A 21,229-nucleotide genomic window follows, 5' to 3' on the forward strand; every position below is an offset into this window, starting at 1 on the left:
ACGTTAGCGTTTAACTTTAAAAAATGGAGACTATGATAAAATGAGAAGAACGGTGAAAAACAACTTAGAGGAGCGACTGCGAGGGTAAAAAATTTACATCAGGCGTGGATGCTGTTCACAAACACCATTCTGGAAGCCCAGGCCAAATATATTCCGCTTATTAAAAAAGGAGGACGGAAGACCAAACGACAGCCGGCGTGGTTAAAAAGTGAGGTGAAGGAAGCTATTAGAGCTAAAAGAAAATCCTTCAGAAAATGGAAGAAGGAACCAACTGAAAATAATAAGAAACAGCATAAGGAATGTCACGTCAAATGCAAAGCGGTGATAAGGAAGGCTAAGAAGGACTTCAAAAAAAGATTGCGTTGGAGGCAAAAACACATAGTAAATTTGTTTTTAGTTATATTAAAAGCAGGAAGCTGGCAAAAGAATCGGTTGGACCGCTAGATGACCGGGAGTAAAAGGGGCGATCAGGGAAGACAAAGCCGTAGTGGAGAGATTAAATTAATTCTTTGCTTCGGTCTTCACCGAGGAAGATTAGGGTGGGATACCGGTGCCGGAAATGGTATTCGAAGCTGACGAGTCGGAGAAACTTCTCTGTAAACCTGGAGGATGTAATGGGGCAGTTCTACAAACTGAAGAGTAGCGAATCTCCTGGACCGGATGGTATTCATCCCAGAGTACTGATAGAACTGAAAAATGAGCTTGTGGAGCTATTGTTAGTAATATGTAATTTATCCTTAAAATCGAGCATGGTACCAGAAGATTGGAGCGTGGCCAATTTAACGCCGATTTTTTAAAAAGGTTCCAGAGGAGATCCGGGAAATTATAGACCGGTGAGTCTGACGTCGGTGCCAGGCAAAATGGTAGAGACTATTATAAAGAACAAAATTACAGAGCATATTCAAAAGCATGGATTTAGTGAAGGGAAATCTTGCCTCACCAATCTACTACATTTCTTTGAAGGGGTGAACAAACATGTGGATAAAGGTGAGCCGGTTGATATTGTGTATCTGGATTTTCAGAAGGCATTTGACAAAGTACCTCATGAAAGACTCCAGGGGAAATTGGAGAGTCAAGGGATAGGAGGTAGTGTTCTATTGTGGATTAAAAACTGGTTAAAAGATAGAAAACAGAGAGTAAGGTTAAATGGTCAGTATTCTCAATGGAGAAGGGTAGTTAGTGGGGTTCCCCAGGGGTCTGTGTTGGGACCACTGCTTTTTAACATATTTATAAATGACCTAGAGATGGGAGTAACTAGTGAGGTAATTAAATCTGCTGATGATACAAAGTTATTCAAAGTCGTTAAATCGCGGGAGGATTGTGAAAAATTACAAGAGGACCTTACGAGACTAGGAGACTGGGTGTCTAAATGGCAGATGACGTTTAATGTGAGCAAGTGCAAAGTGATGCATGTGGGAAAGAGGAACCCGAATTATAGTTACGTCATGCAAGGTTCCATGTTAGGAGTCACGGACCAAGAAAGGGATCTAGGTGTCGTCATTGATGATACGTTGAAACCTTCTGCTCAGTGTGCTGCTGTGGCTAAGAAAGCAAATAGAATGTTTGGTATTAGGAAAGGAATGGAAAACAAAAATGAGGATGTTATAATGCCTTTGTATCGCTCCATGGTGTGGTCACACCTCGAATATTGTGTTCAATTCTGGTCACCGCATCTCAATAAAAGATATAGTGGAATTAGAAAAGGTGCAGAGAAGGGCGACAAAATGATAAAGGGGATGGGACAACTTCCCTATGAGGAAAGGCTAAAGCGGCTAGGGCTCTTCAGCTTGGAGAAAAGGCAGCTGAGAAGAGATATGATAGAGGTCTATAAAATAATGAGTGGAGTTGAACGGGTAGATGTGAAGCGTCTGTTTACACTTTCCAAAAATACTAGGACTAGGGGCATGTGATGAAGCTACAATGTAGTAAATTTAAAACAAATCAGAGAAAAATTTTCTTCACTTAACGTGTAATTAAACTCTGGAATTCGTTGCCAGAGAATGTGGTAAAGGCGGTTAACTTAGCGGAGTTTAAAAAAGGTTTGGATGGCTTCCTAAAGGAAAAGTCCATAGACCACTATTAAATGGACTTGGGAAAATCCACTATTTCTGGGATAAGCAGTATAAAATGTTTTGTACTTTTTTTGGAATCTTGCCAGGTATTTGTGACCTGGATTGGTCACTGTTAGAAACAGGATGCTGGGCTTGATGGACCTTTGGTCTTTCCCAGTATGGCAATACTTATGTACTTATGATGGAAAGGGGAAGAGGATAAAGTTAGCGAGAGACTGGAGAATAAGAGGAAGGGGCATAAGGGAGAACTAGGGAGAGGGAAAGATGAAAAGCCATAGGTAGATGAAGTATAAAGAGGGAAATTAAAGACTGGATAGTAAGAATGAATTAAATCTGAGAGGCAGAAAAATAAATTGAAGAAACGTGAAAGAAACAGGAGGGAGAAAAATGACAAATGGACAGGAAACCCTGGCAAGACAGGAGAAGACTAAGGAAAGCAGAAACAAGAGAATGGGACCAACACAATTGGAAAAAGAAAATGGCCAGACAACAAAGGTATAGAAAATAATTTTATTATTAATTTAGGATAAAGTAATGTGGTAGCTGTGTTAATAAAGGTTAATAAATACAAATAAAACATAAAATAGAATATAAGATGATACTTTTATATCGGACTAATTTTAATACATTTTTGTCTAGTTTTCAGAGACCAACACTTCTTTCCTCAAGTCAGGAGAGGATACTGTAGGGGGCGAGGTTGCAGTACTTGAACTACAAGGGGGCGAGGTTGCAGTACTTGAACTACAAGGACTTTTATACTTGGACTTTGCATATACTTTTGTGTTTTAACCAAAGAATCAGAGTTCCTCTAATGAGCCTAAACTAAAACTTTACAGCTTGAACTTGTTAATAGTAAAACCTATTACTATTACTAGTGAATCCAGACTGCCCCAATTTGACTGCCCCTATCGGACCGACCGTTCACTTGTCTATTAGATTGTAAGCTCTTTGAGCAGGGACTGTCTCTCTTTGTTAAATTGTACAGTGCTGCGTAACCCTAGTAGCGCTCTAGAAATGTTAAGTAGTAGTAGTAGTAGTATTTGTTAACCAGCAGCCAGATAACAATTTGTAGTAGTCAGCAATTAAGGTTTGTAAGGGAGACAGCTAGCTCTGTCAGCGCAGTCTCGTGATCAATACACAGAGGCTGTATTATGTGGATGTGCTGAAACAATATAATAAGTTGCATTTTCTCTCAAAGTAACATTTTCTGTGAAACTGACGTATTCTTTCTCTGTGAGAACTACAGAACTACTACTGTATTGTGCATATGCTTGTACTGCGCATGTGCTTGTGTGATGTATGGTATGTGTTATGCGCATGATCACTAATGATGTACAAGAATCTCGGGGCGCAGTATCCTGAGTCTGAACTTAGTACTGTGTCAGCTAGCTAATAAAAGTTGCATTGCTTTGGAAGTCAGCGTCTCGGCCTCCTGATTTACTTGCTGAACAGTCCGGTTACAATACCACAGTAGCAGTGACCTGACCTGAGGAGGTTTTGGCCTCTAAAAGCTAGTGGGGAAAATGTATTAGGCTAGTCCAATGAAAAAGTATCATCTTAATTTCCATTTTCAAGTGCCTGAACTGAGCATATGCAGGAGGGCCAGCATCTGCAACTGAAGCACACTGCTGACTGCTGCATTGCTCAAACAGCACAGTAGGGGGGGGGGCTCATGCAATGGACCTCTTCAGCTAGTGGGGCTTGGGCATTTCTGCCAATGATTCAACTAGTGCCACAATTTTGGAGTGCGCTTAAAGGGGGGGGGGGGGGAGGCCAAGGTATCCTTGTGGTTATGCTCCTGGGAGGGAATAGATGCTGGATAGGGGGTGTAAGAGTGAACCGAAACACTCCCTCTTACCCATCCGTGGTCACTGGCGTAAATAACATTTTTTCTGCAATGACTCTGGGATTGAGGTGTGCTATGAAGTGGGCCTAGTGGCATGTACTTAAATCTCCCTCTCAAAAATTGGGACCCATTTGTGGTGCAGGTGCTATAAGCAGATGAACCACTTGAAAGTCAAAATGGAGAATGATTCTTACAGAAAGGCAAGACAGGGTCTCCAGCAATGTACAGAGAGACTCCAGCAAAACGCTGAGATGCAGGGGCTGAAAATATCAGAAGACTGGCTAAAAATACCAGAGGAGATTCCACCAAAACGCAAAGGGCAGGAACTGAAAGCACCAAAGAAGACTGCAACAAAATAAAGAGCACAAGGACTAAAAATAACCGAGGAAACCAGTAAAATTGCAAAGAGCGCAGGAGCTAAAAACACCAGAGAGGACTTCAGCAAAAATGCAGAGGGCACAGGAGCTGAAAACACCAACAAAATAGAACAGAGGGACTAAAAACACCATAGAAAAATGCACAACGCAGAAACAGAAGGGTAATTCTGTGACGCCAGGACTTGCAAAAGGATTAAGAAACCCAACCCAGCTTCTGGAGCTAGAACAGAGGATTGTGGGAAATGAGGAGCAGGAAGTGGTGGGTGATGATGATGAGCAAGGGGAAGGCACAAGAGGTTGAATGAAACGAGAGCCGCCCGGGTCATGCTGTACTACCAAGTTTTGCTGCTTCCCTGACTGGGTCAGGGTGGGCTGAGAGGAGTTGGAGTTTGGACAGAGTTCCAGTGCATTAGTTTCTTCCTTTCCCTTTCCCTCAGGATCTGAGATTTCACTACCAGAGGTTTGGGTTTCTGCTGTGCTTCAGGAGAGAGCTGAGTATGCAGCCACCTTAGAGGTGGGTATCAGTTTAGGCATCTGTTTTCAGAGGGGAGAAGTGTGGTAGCCGTGTTAGTCCAGAGGGGAGAAGAAATTAGCATGGTGATGTTTTTTGTTACTCCAGGGACAGTCTTTTGTGTGTGAGGTGTGTCCTGTCTTTCATCTCCAGTGGGTCTGTTCTTTGTATCTGTGCCTCCCCCTCCCTGCCGTCTTCCATTATAAGTTTGGATTTAAAGGGGGGGGGGGGGGCTTGGTATGACAGAGTTCTGTGAATGTTCACAGTCTTACCCAGCTTTGGCATCCTAGGCAGTTGTCATGTGTCCTGTTACTATATCCAGGTCTCCTCTACTGTAGATGTAGTGGTGGAATAGCCTAATAGAGCAGGGGAGCCTGATTGAAATCTCTCTGCCGCTTCTTGTAATCATGGGTAAGTCACTTAACAGTCCACTGCCTCAAGTATGAGCCCTCCAGGGACAGAAAAATAGCTACTGAGCTTGAAAGTACACTGTTTTGGGCTTGCATTCCAGTATATAAGCAATAAATAAAATATTCTCTTCCTAACATTTTTACCTCTCAGCAGGAGCCCCTTGGGCTTGTACAAAGGTATTATTCACTCAATGCAAAACTTTATTTAGACCCGTTGCCCCCCACCATCAGTGGTGATCACTCCAGTAGCACCCCTCTCAGAATAATCTGAGCTATTTGAAAAATGCCTGCTGTTCCTGAGATAAAAGGACCTCCCTGTTCTTTCTTAGAGTTTATGTGATTGTCGGGATCTATTGTTTTGCTTTGACTGCAGCTACTTTTTGCCAAGGCAACTGCCAGGCCCTATCTAATGGTTGGGCCAGCCCTAAGAGCTCCCTTCACCCCCTCACCCCAATCCAGTGAAGTCTTGGGACCCTTCTGATGTCAAATCCTAATGTAGAGTCTGCCAAGTTACCCAGTTCCAGGAGGCGAGTTCTGGTTTTAAACTTACATCCTAAAGCAGTGTGGTATTTGTAGTCTCTGATTCTACCCATTGATATCAGTGCTATAGGCTCATAATGCAGGATTGTCAGAAATTCAGGATTGGCTCAAAAGCTCCTTCTTGGAACTAGATAACTTGTCAGCTCTCACACAGACAAACTGCACCCACTACTGAGCCTAATACCTTTGGCAGGAATCAGGACTCTGTGGCTCCCTTTGGGAGGGTTTCAGTAGAGAGCTGCATGTAAACAGGGTCTGCGGGAATCCTGCAGAACCCGCGGGAACGGAAGCAGTTCTGTGGGGTTCCAGTGGGGATGGAAGCAGTTCTGCGGGGTTCCTATGGAAGTGTAAACAGCACCAGCCTCTCATCTACTGAGTACCAAGTTCTTTGCGTGCTGTGTCCTCCTCTTCCTCTTCTTCCTTGCTTTAACAGCACAAATGTGGAAAGTCTTCCATTAAGGAGGTGGTAGAGACACAAATGATGACGGAATTTGAAAGGCGTGGGATGAAAACAGAGGATTTCTAATTAGAAAATGGAAGTTATAAAAAAATCTAACCTTAAATGGCTGCATGTGTGTGGATGTGTCAAGTGACACTTAGATGGTGACTCTGGCTGTTTTGAACTGGGGCTAATACTGGGCAGACTTGTATGGTCTGTGTCTCATACATGGCAATCTGGTTTAGGATGGGCTTGGAAGGGCTTAGACAGCAACTTCAGTGTCTGGAACATATAAGACAGTGCTGGACAGGTTTTTACGGTCTGTGTCTCACAAATGAGAAGATGAATAGACTGGAGTGGGCTTTAATGGCAACTCCAGCAGTTGGAACATAAGGATAGGACCAGATATACTTCTATGGTCTATGTTCCAGAAACACGAAAGAAAGACCATAATCAAGTATATAATATCACACTCATTGATTTAATCATGAATTGATAATGTGTGACTATTGGGCAGACTGGATGGACCATTCAGGTCTTTATTTGTTGTCACTTACTATGTTACAATTAATCCTCTTTGCTCCCGTGCTGATGCGCAGACCTCAGCTCTGACACAGGCATGAGCATCGGATGTCACCTGACCTACTGGCGCGTGCATGTGGTGACCTCTCAGCACACAGTGCCAGTAAATCAGAGACAAATCTTAGATGTGCACATCAGAGTGTTCCAAGTTTCAACTTCCATTCCTTCCTTGCCTACAGTGCTGTGGCTCAATTCCAGAAAGAGACTGAGGGAGCTGACCGGAATTTTCTTTTATGTACCATTAAATTCTTACGGGGTGGGTGGGGATGGGTTAAATTCTTGTGGGGACAGGTGGGGATTGGTTTAAATTTTGCGGGGACGGGTAAGATTCCAGTAGGGACGGGCAGGGATGGGTAAGATTTCTGTCCCCATGCAACTCTCTAGGTTTCAGTCTCCCACTTTCTGCAGTTCACTTAACCTCGCTCCCTTTCTTTCCCTCAGCCTTCAGCAAGAGGACAGCAACACAGTTTAAAAATGTATCTTCTGAACCACACAGGATATCCTACTCTCACCAGACCCCATATGGTATACACTTCCTAGTGGTGCCAGGTAAGAAATGCTGTTCTCCTGTAAGTGGGACAGATGGGAAAAGATAATTTTCCCATCAAGAGTGGGTGGGGGTGCAGATGGTGTGAAACTCGGACTGAGTTTGGTAGCTAGAACTGCTAGCTCCAGATATGATGAGGAGATGAGCATTTTTGGCATTCACATGAGGCACTGTTGGCACTAAGGGTGGCCCTGTGTTATTTTAATTAGTAGTGGGAAATCTAAGGAAGGCACAGGGAAAGGTTTTGACTCATTCCTCTTTGTTTTTGTTTTTGTTTTGTGTGTGTAGAGGGTATTACATATATCCACTGATTCTCCTGAGTTGTTCTCCATCTGCTTCATTACCCTCCTTAACAAATGGATTCCTCCAATGACACGGCTGCCTCTGAGCACTTTCCAGTGGGGACCTGCCTTAGCATGTGCCCAGAGCAGGAGCGGAAGGAGCGGGAACTCCAGCACCGTCTGCACCGCTTTGAAGTGTTGGCAGGCACCGAGGGCAGCCACCTGCCCCAAGCTGATCCTCGTAAGACAGTGAAGGAATACTCCCGTCCAGCAGCAGGGAAGAATGCCCCACGGCCCAGTGACCTGCGACCCCCAGCAGTGCTCCTGAAGACTGTCCAGTACTTGGTGGAAGAGGTGGTACCACGGACTGATGCATCCTGGGGAGAGATCTACACCTTTGTCTCAGACCGCCTTCGTGCTGTGCGGCAGGACATGATTGTGCAGCGGGTGCAGGGAAAGACCTGCACTGCTCTGCTGGAGCCCATCCTTGCCTTCCTTCTTTGTGCCAGCTACTTTATGAGCCATGAGGACTCGAAACCATATCAGTTTGACTCTGCCCTACATTCTCGCCATGTGCGGGAGTGCTTCAGTTGGCTGCTGCAATGTTACAAGGATGGGAGCTCTGGCAGGGAGGCGGAGTTCCAGGCGCTGTTCCTTCTTTATGATCTTGGTGATTGTCAGAAAAGCATGCTGGCAAGGGTGGCGAAGGGAAGCCTCTGGTCAGCTCTGTGCCTCTTCTTGTTGTGGGTGTAATAGTCTTGATGGCAGACAAGAAAAGGCGAGGAGTTTTGGGCAGTGGTATTCACCAAGTCCAATGTTAGTTGTTCTGGGGCCCCAGGCAACAATTTGGGAAGAGGCCCCAAAGCCTACTGTGCCTCTTTCATCTTATGCTAGGCTTAGGGCCTCTTATGGCCTGGGGGCCATGCAATTGCCTCTTCAACACTGGTCCAGGTATTTATTTCTAGTCTTGAAGGACTGCAAATGAGGCTAGTTTTCAGGCTACCTATAATGAATATGCATGAAGGAGATTTGCATGCATACAGCCTCCATTATTTGCAAGTTTGTATCGCGCATATAGATAAGGGGAATTCTGAAAACCTGCCCTTTGCAGCCTCAGGGACCATCGGTGAATACCACTGATTTAGGGTTTTGCTACAGAACATTTTTGGAGGCTTTGACTGGAGCTTATTGCATTTTGATTTGGGGCTGCAAAAGGGTAAACTAATTGAACTTATGGTAAAACCCAGATCTTCAGAGCTAGCTTTTAAGTCATTCCCCAACACGTATTTAGAGCAGTGGTCCTCAACCCAGCCTTCAGATCATACCCAGCCAGTCACGTTTTCAGGATATCCATAATGAATATGCATGAGATATATTTGCATGTACTGTCTTCATGGTATGCAAATGTATCTCATGCATATTCATTGTGGGTATCTTGAAAACCTGACTGGCTAGGTATGTCCCAAGGATTGGGTTGAGAACCCCTGATTTAGAGCAAGTCAAGGCACTTCCTGTGGTTGATACGCTGATGATTTAAAGTAGTGATATTCATTCAGTTTCAGTCCTTGATGGCCACAAACAGGTCACATTTACAGGATATCCAAAATGAATATGCATGTGATCAATTCAGAGCAATATACAAAAAAATACTACACAAGGGAATGGAGGAACATATAACTAAACACATTTCAAAATATACTCTCCATTAACATATAAACTATTACTGCCACATTAAATAGATAACTGTATATTTAGTGGGAAAAAGCCTCAGAGTTAGAAATGCGCTTACTCAATGCGCTATTATATCAGTGAACTCCGTCAAAGGCATAACCCCCCCCCCCCCCCCCCAACTATAAAGCCAATTTTGGCAAAATAGAAACATTCCAAAAAATATTTTGAGTAATAGTGAAATTGAAAATCTGGTTATCTCTGAAATTGAAGGTCCTCTGACAATAGCTGGCAACTTTTCATAGTACTCAGACCACTGCTTCAGGGCTTACAGGGCCAGATCTAAATCAACATAAAATAAATGATTAAGCAACTATGCTTTAAAAACGATTCCAAATCTCATATAAATCCACATACAAAACTCTGCTTCTGTCTTGCATTCTGTAGCAGGCACCTCAGTGTGTTTAACTCCACCCACACCAGTCGGGATTAACCACTCCCATATAGGTTGGTGGAATAGAGGCTGTCATGGCAGTGAAATGAACTTTATGCTGCATAGGTGCAACCTTAATAAAAATAGAACCAGTCTATTGACATATTCAATCCAGTAATGCCCCCACAAGCATTCATCAGAATGTGATCAAGGAGAAAACATCTTAGGTCCTCAAAAACGTGCATATGAATTAAATAATGACCTATTAAAGGTGCCTCTTTATTCTTATTTGTAATGCACTCCGATGTTCTTTCATCCGTATCCTAAAGACCCTGGATGTCTGTCCAACATACAATGGAAAACCCACCACTTATGGACAAAACCAACAGAAAGGAAAGAAGGGACACAACAAACTCAAATACCAAGAGAATAGACAACTAATAAAAATCATCATATCCTCAACCCCAACTGAACCTCACCAATTAATACAACTGGGCTACACAAATGCCAGATCCATAGTTAACAAACCTACGACAATATCCGACTGGATCACAACTGACAATCTCGATTTTTTATTCATCAGTGAAACCTGGATTCACAACCTCAAAGACCCCATAATCTTAGAATTCTGCCCTCCAGGTTACAAAATTACCCACTGGACTAGGAATGGAAAAAGAGGAGGCGGCATAGCTATAATCTATAGATCCCAATTCACTGTCACAACAATAGCCGAATCCATACTTCCCCAACTTGAAATTGCCTCAGTTAGAATCAATCATCCAACCTTACAGGATCACCTAAACCTTATCCTGTTTTACAGACCACCAGGCAACTGGCAAGACTGCCAAACACATTTCATGGACTTCATTTCGAACACGTGTGCATCTACCCAAAACCTTCTTATAGCAGGAGACATCAACCTTCACATGAGGATACTAATCTAACAAACATACGTGAATGCAAGGACTTCCTCCAACTATGGGAGCTTCACTGGCCAAATATTCAACCCACCCATATCAAAGGACACACACTAGACATTATTACTCATCAGAACTAAATTTCACACTAACAGATACTAAATGGACAGCTATACCATGGTCCAGTCATTACAAAGCAAACCTCTCCCTTCAATGGCGAACAAAAGATTCGCAACAGAAACAACAAACCTACACCACAAGAGGCAAAATAGACCCACCAACATTCTGGGAACAATTCTATAGCAACGAATGGTCAGCACCAACAGACTCATCACAATTTCTTCACGAATGGGACAACAAATGCAGAATTATTTTAGATAACATAGCACCACTTCAAACCAGAACCTCACATAGAAAAAACTCAATACCATGGTTTAACGAAGAACTGAAAGATTTAAAAACACAAGTCAGAAGATTAGAACGAGCATGGAATAAGAAAAAAGATGACTCTACACTCAACGACTGGAAACAACTTCAAAGAAAATAGAAATACACAATCAGACAAACTAAAATAGCAGATTATAAAACGAAAATCGGACCAGACTACAAGGACACAAACAAACTATTCCAACTCGTAAACAAACTACTAAATACCTCACCGGTTACTTCTAACAACGCAGACACCCCATCAGCTAACGAACTTGCGAATTACTTCAAAGAGAAAATTATAAAACTACGCCTCATGATACCTAACAACACAACTGACTATCTAAACCTCCTTGAATGTCTAGACCCATCACCTGGGGAATATCAAGTAGACCGATTATGGACCAAATTTGATTTATTTTTGACCGACAACATCTCCCAGTCACTTGGAAGATACGCCAAGTCGCAATGCAAATTAGACATCTGCCCTAGCAATCTTATAAGATCTGCCCCACAACAACTCAGAGTAGACCTCACGAGTCATCTAAACCAAATGCTACCAAATGGTCTCTTCCCAAAGGATAAAGGAAACATTCTACTCACCCCCATACCTAAAGACGCAAAGAAAAGCACAAGTGACTTAGCCAACTATCGTCCAGTGGCATCTATCCCACTGATAACTAAAATCATGGAAGGCTTAGTGATGAAACAGCTCACTACTTACCTAAATAAACACTCAATCCCTCACGAATCTCAATCAGGATTTCGGGTGAACCACAGCACCGAAACAATATTAGTGACTCTAATAAATAAATTCAGACAAACAATCGCAACCGGCAACAACATACTTCTCCTACAATTTGATATGTCCAGTGCCTTTGACATGGTCAACCACGGAATACTATTACATATCCTAGAATACTTTGGAGTGGGAGGTAATGTTCTTAATTGGTTTAAAGGATTCCTGACTACAAGATCATACCAAGTAACTGCTAATGTGACTATTTCAGACCCATGGACACCTGAATGTGGAGTCCCTCAAGGATCTCCCCTCTCGCCAACCCTCTTCAACATAATGATGATACCCTCGCCAAGTTACTAGCCAACCAAAACCTCAATCCATACATATATGCAGACGATGGCACGATCTACATCCCGTTCAAAAATGATCTAAAAGAAATCACCAACGAGATCGACCAAAGCTTCCAAATTATGCACTCCTGGGCGGATGCATTTCAGCTAAAACTTAACGCAGAAAAAACACAATGCCTTATACTCACCTCACAGCATAACACATGTAAATTCACTTTCATTACTACACCAAACTTCCCCCTCCCCGTTTCAAATACTCTGAAAATTCTTGGAGTTACCATTGATCGACATCTCACACTCGAAAACCACGTGAAAAACATAACTAAGAAGATGTTCCACTCCATGTGGAAACTCAAAAGAGTTAAACCTTTCTTCCCAAGGTCCATTTTTTGCCACCTTGTACAGTCAATGGTACTAAGTCACCTGGACTACTGCAATGCACTATACGCTGGCTGTAAAGAACAGACCATCAAGAAACTCCAAACAGCCCAGAATACCGCAGCTAGACTTATTTTTGGAAAAACAAAATACAAAAGTGCAAAACCACTAAGAAAGAAACTACACTGGCTACCACTTAAAGAACGTACCACGTTCAAGATCTGCACGATTGTTCATAAAATCATTTACGGAGATGCCCCGACGTACATGATGGATCTCGTTGACCTACCAACCAGAAATGCTAAAAGATCTGCCCGAACTTTTCTTAATCTACACTTCCCCAGCTGTAAAGGATTAAAATACAAACTAACACATGCGACCAGCTTCTCATACTTGAGCACTCAGCTGTGGAATGCATTGCCAACTAACTTGAAAACAATTAACGAAATAGCTAACTTTCGCAAATCACTAAAAACCTATCTCTTCAACAAGGCCTACCATGAGAACCCATAACCTAACTATAACACTCCTCCACTCTGCCCCCTCTCTGAACGTCACCTCTCTAAAATCGCTTGATTAATTCTTCTTGTCATACCTTGATCTTATTGTAACTCTAGCTGTATCATGTACCCTGTCTGGCGATGCCAGAAAAGGTCTCTGTAAGCCACATTGAGCCTGCAAATAGGTGGGAAAATGTGGGATACAAGTGCAATAAATAAATAAATAAATAAATTTGCCACATGGACAAAGAATGCAATAGATAACAAAATCAGTATGACATGTCTAACATATTTTTGTTGGTCAACTGGATTAACAAAGGTGATGTTGACATTGTAATGTCACAGGTCTTAACATCGACCACAAGGAGAAGTCCTTTTTCTTCCATTTCTTCAACTGTAGATACAATTCACAGAATCACGGGGCTCAGTAACTCCTTTAAATTGGGTCCCCTACAGTATGCTATCCTCAGATGGGTATCTTCAGAGGCCCAATTCGTATGCATAATAACTTGTTTATCAGTCTATCTCATTCATATTGGAAAGTGAACCCACTTGCTGCCCTCGACTGGAAGTGATTTGGAAGTTGACTGTTGGAGAGGTTAAGTGACTGGATTAGTGGCTGTGGGTGTCGGGGCTCAGCACCTTGCACACAGAGTTGTTTCAGTGATAGTATTGGAATTTCACTCTCAGGAAGTAAAGATGGGGGATAGAGGGGGGACGATTATAGGAAAAGGGAGAGATAATGTTATTGTGTGACTTGCATTGCATGTTTTGGTTATGTAATGCTCTGCATTTTTATGATGAGGACCAAGGCTAGATGAAAAACAAAATACAGTCGAGATGGCAATGTCATAACAGTATTTAGAGTCTGTAAGTGGGCCAGAGGTCACAGAGCAGCTTCAAGGTCACAGGCTATTGTAAGAGGTGTTCTCATTTCCTTCCCCCATCTTTATTTGTTTCTCTTCCTCTTTTCTCAGGTTCCCCAGAAGCCCTCCACCACGCACTGCAGCTGCCCCCACGCATTAAAGAGACCCCAGAGGTCCAAGCTGCGTTGGTTGTGAACTGGGCCCACCTAGAGAGGAACCATGTCCGCTTCTTCCGGCTCCTAAGGAGACTCTCTTACCTGCAGAGCATAGCAGTGCATCACCACTTGTCTCTCTGCCGGAGCTATGCTTTGCGTGTTCTTAATCATGGCTACAGTTCGAGAGACAGCCGCTTTCCACTGGGGCTTTTGGCCAGAATGCTGGCCCTGGAGAGCCAGGAGCAGGCCGCTGAACTGTGCCAGAGCCATGGCCTCAAAGTGACCCAGGATGCTGTGGCCTTCCTTAAGGTAGCATTCAAAGACACACCAGGGTCGCCTGTGCATGGGTCATCTCATGAACTGGTGGACAAGAAACTGGAAGGGTTGACGCTGCCAGAAATCATTAAGGCCAGAAGTTCTTAGCAAGCTGAACAATTCAGAGACTTGTTGGCCAAATTTATCCACTATATGGGCCAGACATTTATGGCTATCATGTACCAGAGGCTTCTGGACTCTCTATTTACCTCACACCTTGTTTTTCTGGGGAAGGGAGGTGTTAGCATCCAATACATTATAATCATTGTTAGAATTTCAAGCATAAATTAAAGGACTACACACTCTAGAATGGCAGGAAGTCTTCTATGCAAAAAAAAATGAAAGGATAGTGTGAAAATGAAGGTTATATAAGAACAGCTTTACTGAGGCAGACCAATGGTCCATCTAGCCCAGTATCCTGTTTTTGAAACAGTGGCCAAGCCAGGTCACAAGTACCTGGCAGAAACCCAAATCATGGCAACACTGTGTACTACAACTCACAGGGTAAGCAGTTGCTTCCCACGTCTGTCTCAATAGCAGACTAACAATGGCAACCAATCAGAAGAGACCAGGCTCTGAGGAGGATTGAACTCATGACCCCTGGTTTACAAGACCAGTGCTCTGACCACTGAGCTACAGAACCTACCACAGGTTCTGTGTGTCCCTCCAGTCTGGCCTAGATGGATGGGTTATACACTCCTAGTAGCAGGTGAGTGGAGACTAGAACTACAGAATTCTGGTGGCGCCTAAAAACTAGCTGTGCAGTCCCTCCCAGAATCAGTATTTCTTAGTCTCCCACCAGGTGGTAGAGGTGTGAGCCTGTGCAGTCTTGACTCGTCTGGTAGGCCTGGGGATTCCTAGTCCTAATGGAAAAAATAAAGTTACTAGAGTCAGGATTGTTTGTAATTCATTCTGATTTCTAATTTCTCTGCTTCTCTCCCAGAGCTCCTTCTTGGCTGCTGGTTTGGGCTGTAGCCCATGGGGGTGTCAAACCTGGGTGGCTGTGTCCCTCCCTCCTTTCCTCTTTGTTCCTTGGCCCTGAGGGATTTCTTTTTGTTTCTGGAGGTCCTTTTTGTGCCTCAGCCCCTGGTGCTATCTAGGGGCCTTGAGTGCCTAGGAGGTGAGCCTCATCTTTGCTCTGTGTGAAAAAAAAATGAGCAAGGTCTCTGGTTTGGCAGTTTTCTATGTCTCTTTGTTTTGTGCTCAGTTTGAAAGCACCAAGGCTTTGCCTTGCTAGTGGGCAGAAAGAGATACATTTACTCTTGTACTGTGCAAAATATAAAGGTGGCACATGCCAGGGATGATGATAGGGAAGTGCAACTAGGGCAGCTGCCCCTGGCCCCTGACCAGAGAGAGAAAGTGCAGCCTGGTAGTGGGCTTTGGGGGTCCCCTTCCAAATTTCTGCCCTGTTCTATTCTGTGTATTTATATCACGCTTCCATCAGTAAAGAATCTAAGCAGGTTACAATAAGATAATACAAAAATCAGAAATCAAACATATCCCTACTATATTACTTGTCTAGATTGTTTCCAAAAAGATAAGTTTTCAATACTTTATGAAACTGTAGGTATTCTGAAAGAATTCATATTTGCTCAAGTATTGAATTCCATTGTTTACTAGCTTGATAAGTAAAAGAGCTATCAAAAACTTTTTTGATAGTGATCTTTTTTAACTGATGGAAATCTCAATAATAAAACAGAGTAAAAACGAGAATTCCTCTGAAAAGCTGGATAAGCTGCTATTTGAGTAAGAAGAGAAAAACAGTTCTCCTGTAAGATTTTAAAAACTGTACAGTTTTACATTCAATACATGCATGCAATGGTAACCAGTGCAGGCTTTTAAATAAAGGTCCAGGAAAAAAGCACAAAGGGCTCTCAAGAATAGGACAAGTGTACTTTATTGATGACTCGACATGGACTGTGTTTCGTTGTAAAACAACACCTGCCTCAGGGATCAATTCAGCCAAAGCAACACTAAATGCATGAGTTGTAGCTCAAAGTTTAGTACTCAGCACAGTAGTAATCAGCTCTGGAAATGGAGAATTTAATTCCTAGTGCGGAGAAACCATCAAGAAAATGGGCCAAAAACTTGAATAAAGGTGTCGCATGATCACATTGGAAACATCTATAAATCATTTTAGCTGTCCCAGTCATATCTACCACCAGATCCAGCAGGATGTACATTTCAAATCTGACACTCTAATCACCAAATAGAAAATAAAATTATGTTTTATACCTTGAGTTGTCTGGTCATTTTATTTTTTAAATCATGTTGTCTGGTCATTTTATTTTTCAAATCATGTTGGTCTCAGGTTCTGGTTTCTTCTTCCCTCTGTCTTCTCTTAGCTCACTCACCAGGTTCTCCTATCCATTTGACATCTCTCTCCATGTCCACCATCTATCTTCCATTACTGTGTCCCTGTCATCCCCCACGTTCAGCATCTCCCTTCTCCTTGTCCTTATACTTCCCTGTCCAGTATCTCCCTTGTGTTCATATCTCTGCATCAATCATCACCTCTCTATCTCCCTATCCTCTCCCCCTATTTCAAACATCACTTGTCTATGTCCCTGTGCCCTCCATCTCCTTTCTGTGTTCCTGTGTTCTGCCATGACTAACATCTCCCCTCCGTGTCTGGCGTTGCCCCTTTGTGTCCATATACCATCATCTCACCTTAGTGTCCCTGTCCCTATGCTCAACCCCACTATGTACATAATTTTTCCTCTGTTACCTCCCTGTGTCCAGCTTCTCCCCTCTTTTCCACACCAGTGTGTCTCTCCAATCCCACACAGCTTCTCTCCCCCACCCCTTCCAGCATCTGGCTCACCTCCTGCCCTCCTTTCTCCTCCCCACTGTGGGTTCAGTATTTGACTCCCTCTTCCTTCATCCCCTTGGTCCGGCACCTCCTTCCCTCCTCTCTATTGCAAGTCTAGCACCTTTCTCATTCCCTCCAGCCTTTTCCTCCCATGGGTCCAGCACCTTTCTTCCTTCCTTCCATCACCCCCTCCTCCTATGGGTCCAGTAACTTTCTCCATTCCCTCCTCCTCCCATGGGTCTAGCACCTTTCTCCCTTCCCCACCTCCCATGGGTCCAGCATCTTTCTCTTTTCCCTACAGCCCCCCTCCTCCCATGGGTTCAGCCAACACTTCTCTCCCTTCCCATCCTCCCCACAGGTCTTTCTGCCCTCTGCTTGTAATTTTCCTTTGACTAGCAGTGATTCACATAGGCTGGCTCCTTGGCCTTCCTTCCGCTGCATCCCATCCTCTCTACTGCAACTTCCTGTTTTGACTGCTAAACAGGAAGTTGCAGTAGAAAGGTCAGGATGGTAGAAGGAAGACCATGGAGCTGGCCTGTGTGAATCTCTGCCGTCCGCAAGAAAATGTAAATAACAGACTCAGAGACAGAAGGACGAGAAGGAAGCAAAGGATTTTTATTTTTTTTTTACCGCGGGAACAAGGCTTTAAGTTTTGTTCCCACATCTGTGGTAATTCTGATTGGAGTGTTGCCATTACCATGTCATTCTCTAAACAGTGCAGAAATAAAAGTTGCTTACCTGTAACGGTAGTTCTCCTTGGACAGTTGATCATCTGGCCACACGTGACGTCAGGGTGACATTATTGACCCGGGCTTCCAATAGCACAGAAAACTCAAGAGCTTTCTGCGCATGTGCAAGTATTCCCACCCCTGCAATAGTATAAATAGTGGGCACGCTCCCCTGTCAAATCAGTTGATATTCAAGCTGGCAACAACTCAGGGTAGGAGGGCAGGTCTGTGTGGCTAGATGATCAACTGGCCAAGGAGAACTACCGTTACAGGTAAGCAACTTTTATTTCTCCATGGACAGTGTGATGTGATCATCTAGCCACACAGCTGAAGACTCCCAAGCTAAGACTTGAAAACATCATAACAGTTAAATACAGTAGTAAAATATAAAGTCGGAAACTTACCTGAGTTGGTGGAGGAGGTGATTTGGTGCCTCATAAGGACGAGAACGAGGACAGAACCAATCTGCCAAACAGAGCGTCAGCTGCTGATGCATCATCAATACAATAGTGCTTTGTAAAGGTATGCATGGTTGTCCAAGTTGCAGCTCGGCAAATCTCCATCGGAGAAGCACGCTGAAGGAGTGCTGAAGAAGTTGCCACAGCTCGTAGTTGGTGTGCAGTGACATGAGGAACATCAACACTTGGTGACTGGTGGTTGGAAGGCGGGGCTAGTGCTGGGCAGACTTTTACGGTCTGTGCCCTGAAGAGCACAGGTACAAATCAAAGTAGGGTATACACAAAAGTAGCACACATGAGTTGTCTTGTTGGGCAGACTGGATGGACCGTGCAGGTCTTTTTCTGCTGTCATCTACTATGTTACTATGATACCCATTTTGTATCACTTGCAGCACCCATGAATCTCTTGTTACAGTTTCCCAGACCTTGCCATAGAAGAACAAATGCCACCCTACTGGAAGACTTAGGTGATCTTGTTCGTCAAAAACTGGGATTTGTCTTCTGTTGTTGGATAGTGCTACTGCGCACCTGTTTCTTGTCACGAGAAAATTTAGATGGGACATATTGTCATTGTCTATGGTGCTTATTAAAGTAGGCAGGCTTCTGAGATGAGTAAGGTCTCCTTCCCTGAAAACATGATTTAGATTGATAATATGGAAGACGTTTATATACAGCCCTTGAGCTTTTTGAGTGATCATCTTCCAACGTGTCCAGCGTCATGCAGTCATCTTTGACTGAGGTAATCATCTCTGCCACCTTGGGACCAAACAAGCTATCTCCTACGCAAGGGAGGTCTGCTACTTTTTCCAATAAATCATCAGCTAGAGCTGAAGTAGAACGTAGCCAAGCCATACGTTTAGTAGAAATGGCAATTGCTGAACCCCGCACTGCTGTCTCATAATTGTCAAATGCTGCACAAATCATAAATTGGGAACAAAGTTCTAGGTCTTGCATTATAGACGGCAGAGAAGTAAGAGAGGTTGGATCTGACATGTCCTGTAATTTAGCAATCTTGTCCATCACAGTGTATAAGTATTGAACATAGTGGAAGGAATGAACTGCTATCCTAGCTTGCAGCATTGTATTCGAATAGGCTTTCTTTCCCAGAAGATCTTTACACTTTAAGTCTTTATTTGATGGATGAGATGTGCTCTCTTTCCCTGTCTTATGCTTTCTCATGGTTGATTTCACTATCACAGACTGATGTGGGAGTTGGTGGAGTCCATGACCTAAAAGAGATTGGACTCTATATTTGTTATCTAACTGTCAATTTGTAGCTTGAACAGTAAATGGGTTAGACCAAATTTGCTTATGATGTTCCTGCAATACGTTGTCAATTGGGAGAACTACTGTTTCCTTGTCATTAGAGAGATCTTTTAAAACTGACCTCTTCTCCGGCTTTGCAGACGCCAAGTGAGAGGTATGTGGTAACTGTAGTGCCTTGGCCATTCTAATCAGGAATTGAGGATATGCACAATCCTCCTTTGTAGATTCCTTGTGAGGAAGGTTAGCATGTAAATCTGTAAGGCAAGACTTTTTTTTCCCATGGAACTAGGAGAGTCAGGAGAAGAGGCTCTGGAGTAGGATCTAGCATCTTGTCTGGATTGTGATTCCACTATTGGAGAAGTGGAAGGAGAGATTGACCACCTTCTCTTTCTAGATGAAGGAGTGGTGCAATGGGATCTGAGAGAAGTCTGCTGATTAGAAGAGGACTGTCCCTCATTAAGAGACATTGAAGTAACTGGTGCAGCTGGCATATGCTGTTTCTTTGAGCCCCCAGTCCGAACATCTACACAGATAAGTGTTTAAATTATACATAAAAGAATATATATAAGCCAATGAAGATTTGGGTGCTAAAGTAATTGCCACAGAAATCATGACTGGGCAATGAGTACCACTGAGGCAAATGGAAAATAACTGAAAAGAGTGTGTAGAGTATTGTGAATACCTGATGAAGCAGGTGGAGGGAAAAGGCTATCTAGGACTGAATAATTTGATGATATAATACAAGGTCTGTAGTAAGATTTACAAGGAACTGCCTGATTTATTGGTTTCAAGAACTGAGCCATTAATTGGAAAAAATCTGAAGAGACTGAATTCTGAGCTGAAACTGAAGGCACAGGAACTGCTTGAAGAGAAGAACAGCTAGTATTCAAAGGTGCCACAGTAACCGAAGTTGAGCATCTCGATCTCGAGCAACTGCTATGAGAGGATCGGCATCCACGGCATCGATTACTGTTATGATGACTCTTATGCCGTCTCTTATTATGTGAAACAGATGCAGTGCTTCTAGAGACTGAAGAACAGTGACGTCTCTTTCTTCCTCCAGAAGAAGGAGAACAGCTTCTAGAAGTAGAGGAAGCCGACGATATTGAGCTGTTACTCAGCTGATGCCGGCTTGGTGCCGAGAGATCACTTCAAGTCAACATCGCTGACTCCAACTGACGAAGTGGAGCAGTGATGGAATCAGCTGACAGTGCTTGTCTTTCTTGCCGGTTACTCTGCTGGGTCCCTGCAGTACTGTTGGAGCCCACAGAAGCATCCAATTTTGACTGTCTGTCGGGAATACCCTGATCCTGTGTTCCGTCTCTCTCCCCCCCCCCCCCCCCCCCCCCAGCATAGCAGCAGGGGGAAATAAAGAATCTGCAGGCATATCAGAGAGAGAAACAGCTGATAGCTCTACCGGCTTGATTTGTCTTCTTTTTTGTTGAAGCAGAAATGTCAGAGGCAGAGGTAGACCGTGAGAGATCCTTCAATTTTAATAGCCGAATCTGCAAAGATTTGTCAGACATCTTTTGACAGTCAGCACAATCTGCCGGTACATGCTGCTGTCCAAGACAGTGGAGACATTGCGTGTGTGGGTCTGTGATTGACAT

General features: G+C 43.5%; 1 protein-coding gene and 1 non-coding gene across 2 annotated transcripts; one reads left to right on the plus strand and one right to left on the minus strand.

Annotated features, from left to right (window-relative positions):
• The first annotated feature begins 4,472 nt into the window (after nt 1-4,472).
• SAC3D1 (SAC3 domain containing 1) lies at nt 4,473-14,770 on the plus strand. Its single transcript, XM_030218680.1, has 4 exons — nt 4,473-4,809; nt 7,219-7,326; nt 7,613-8,275; nt 13,997-14,770. The coding sequence occupies exons 3-4, from the start codon at nt 7,681-7,683 to the stop codon at nt 14,461-14,463; spliced, it is 1,062 nt and encodes a 353-aa protein (XP_030074540.1). The 5' UTR covers nt 4,473-4,809; nt 7,219-7,326; nt 7,613-7,680; the 3' UTR covers nt 14,464-14,770.
• Nucleotides 14,771-14,925: 155 nt separating this feature from the next.
• On the minus strand, nt 14,926-14,998 carry TRNAT-UGU. Its single transcript has one exon. It is a non-coding gene; the product is annotated as a tRNA-Thr (tRNA).
• Nucleotides 14,999-21,229: the final 6,231 nt, after the last annotated feature.

Source organism: Microcaecilia unicolor, chromosome 11, assembly GCF_901765095.1.
Source record: "Microcaecilia unicolor chromosome 11, aMicUni1.1, whole genome shotgun sequence".
NCBI classification, from domain to species: Eukaryota; Metazoa; Chordata; class Amphibia; order Gymnophiona; family Siphonopidae; genus Microcaecilia; species Microcaecilia unicolor.

What these genes read in the sequence shown, in the direction of transcription:
- SAC3D1 (XM_030218680.1), top strand. Translation starts at nt 7,681, where the DNA reads ATGGATTCCTCCAATGACACGGCTGCCTCTGAGCACTTTCCAGTGGGG. An exon ending in GTTCCTTCTTTATGATCTTG is followed by an intron (nt 8,276 to 13,996) that starts GTGATTGTCAGA and finishes CTCTTTTCTCAG; the next exon opens with GTTCCCCAGAAGCCCTCCAC.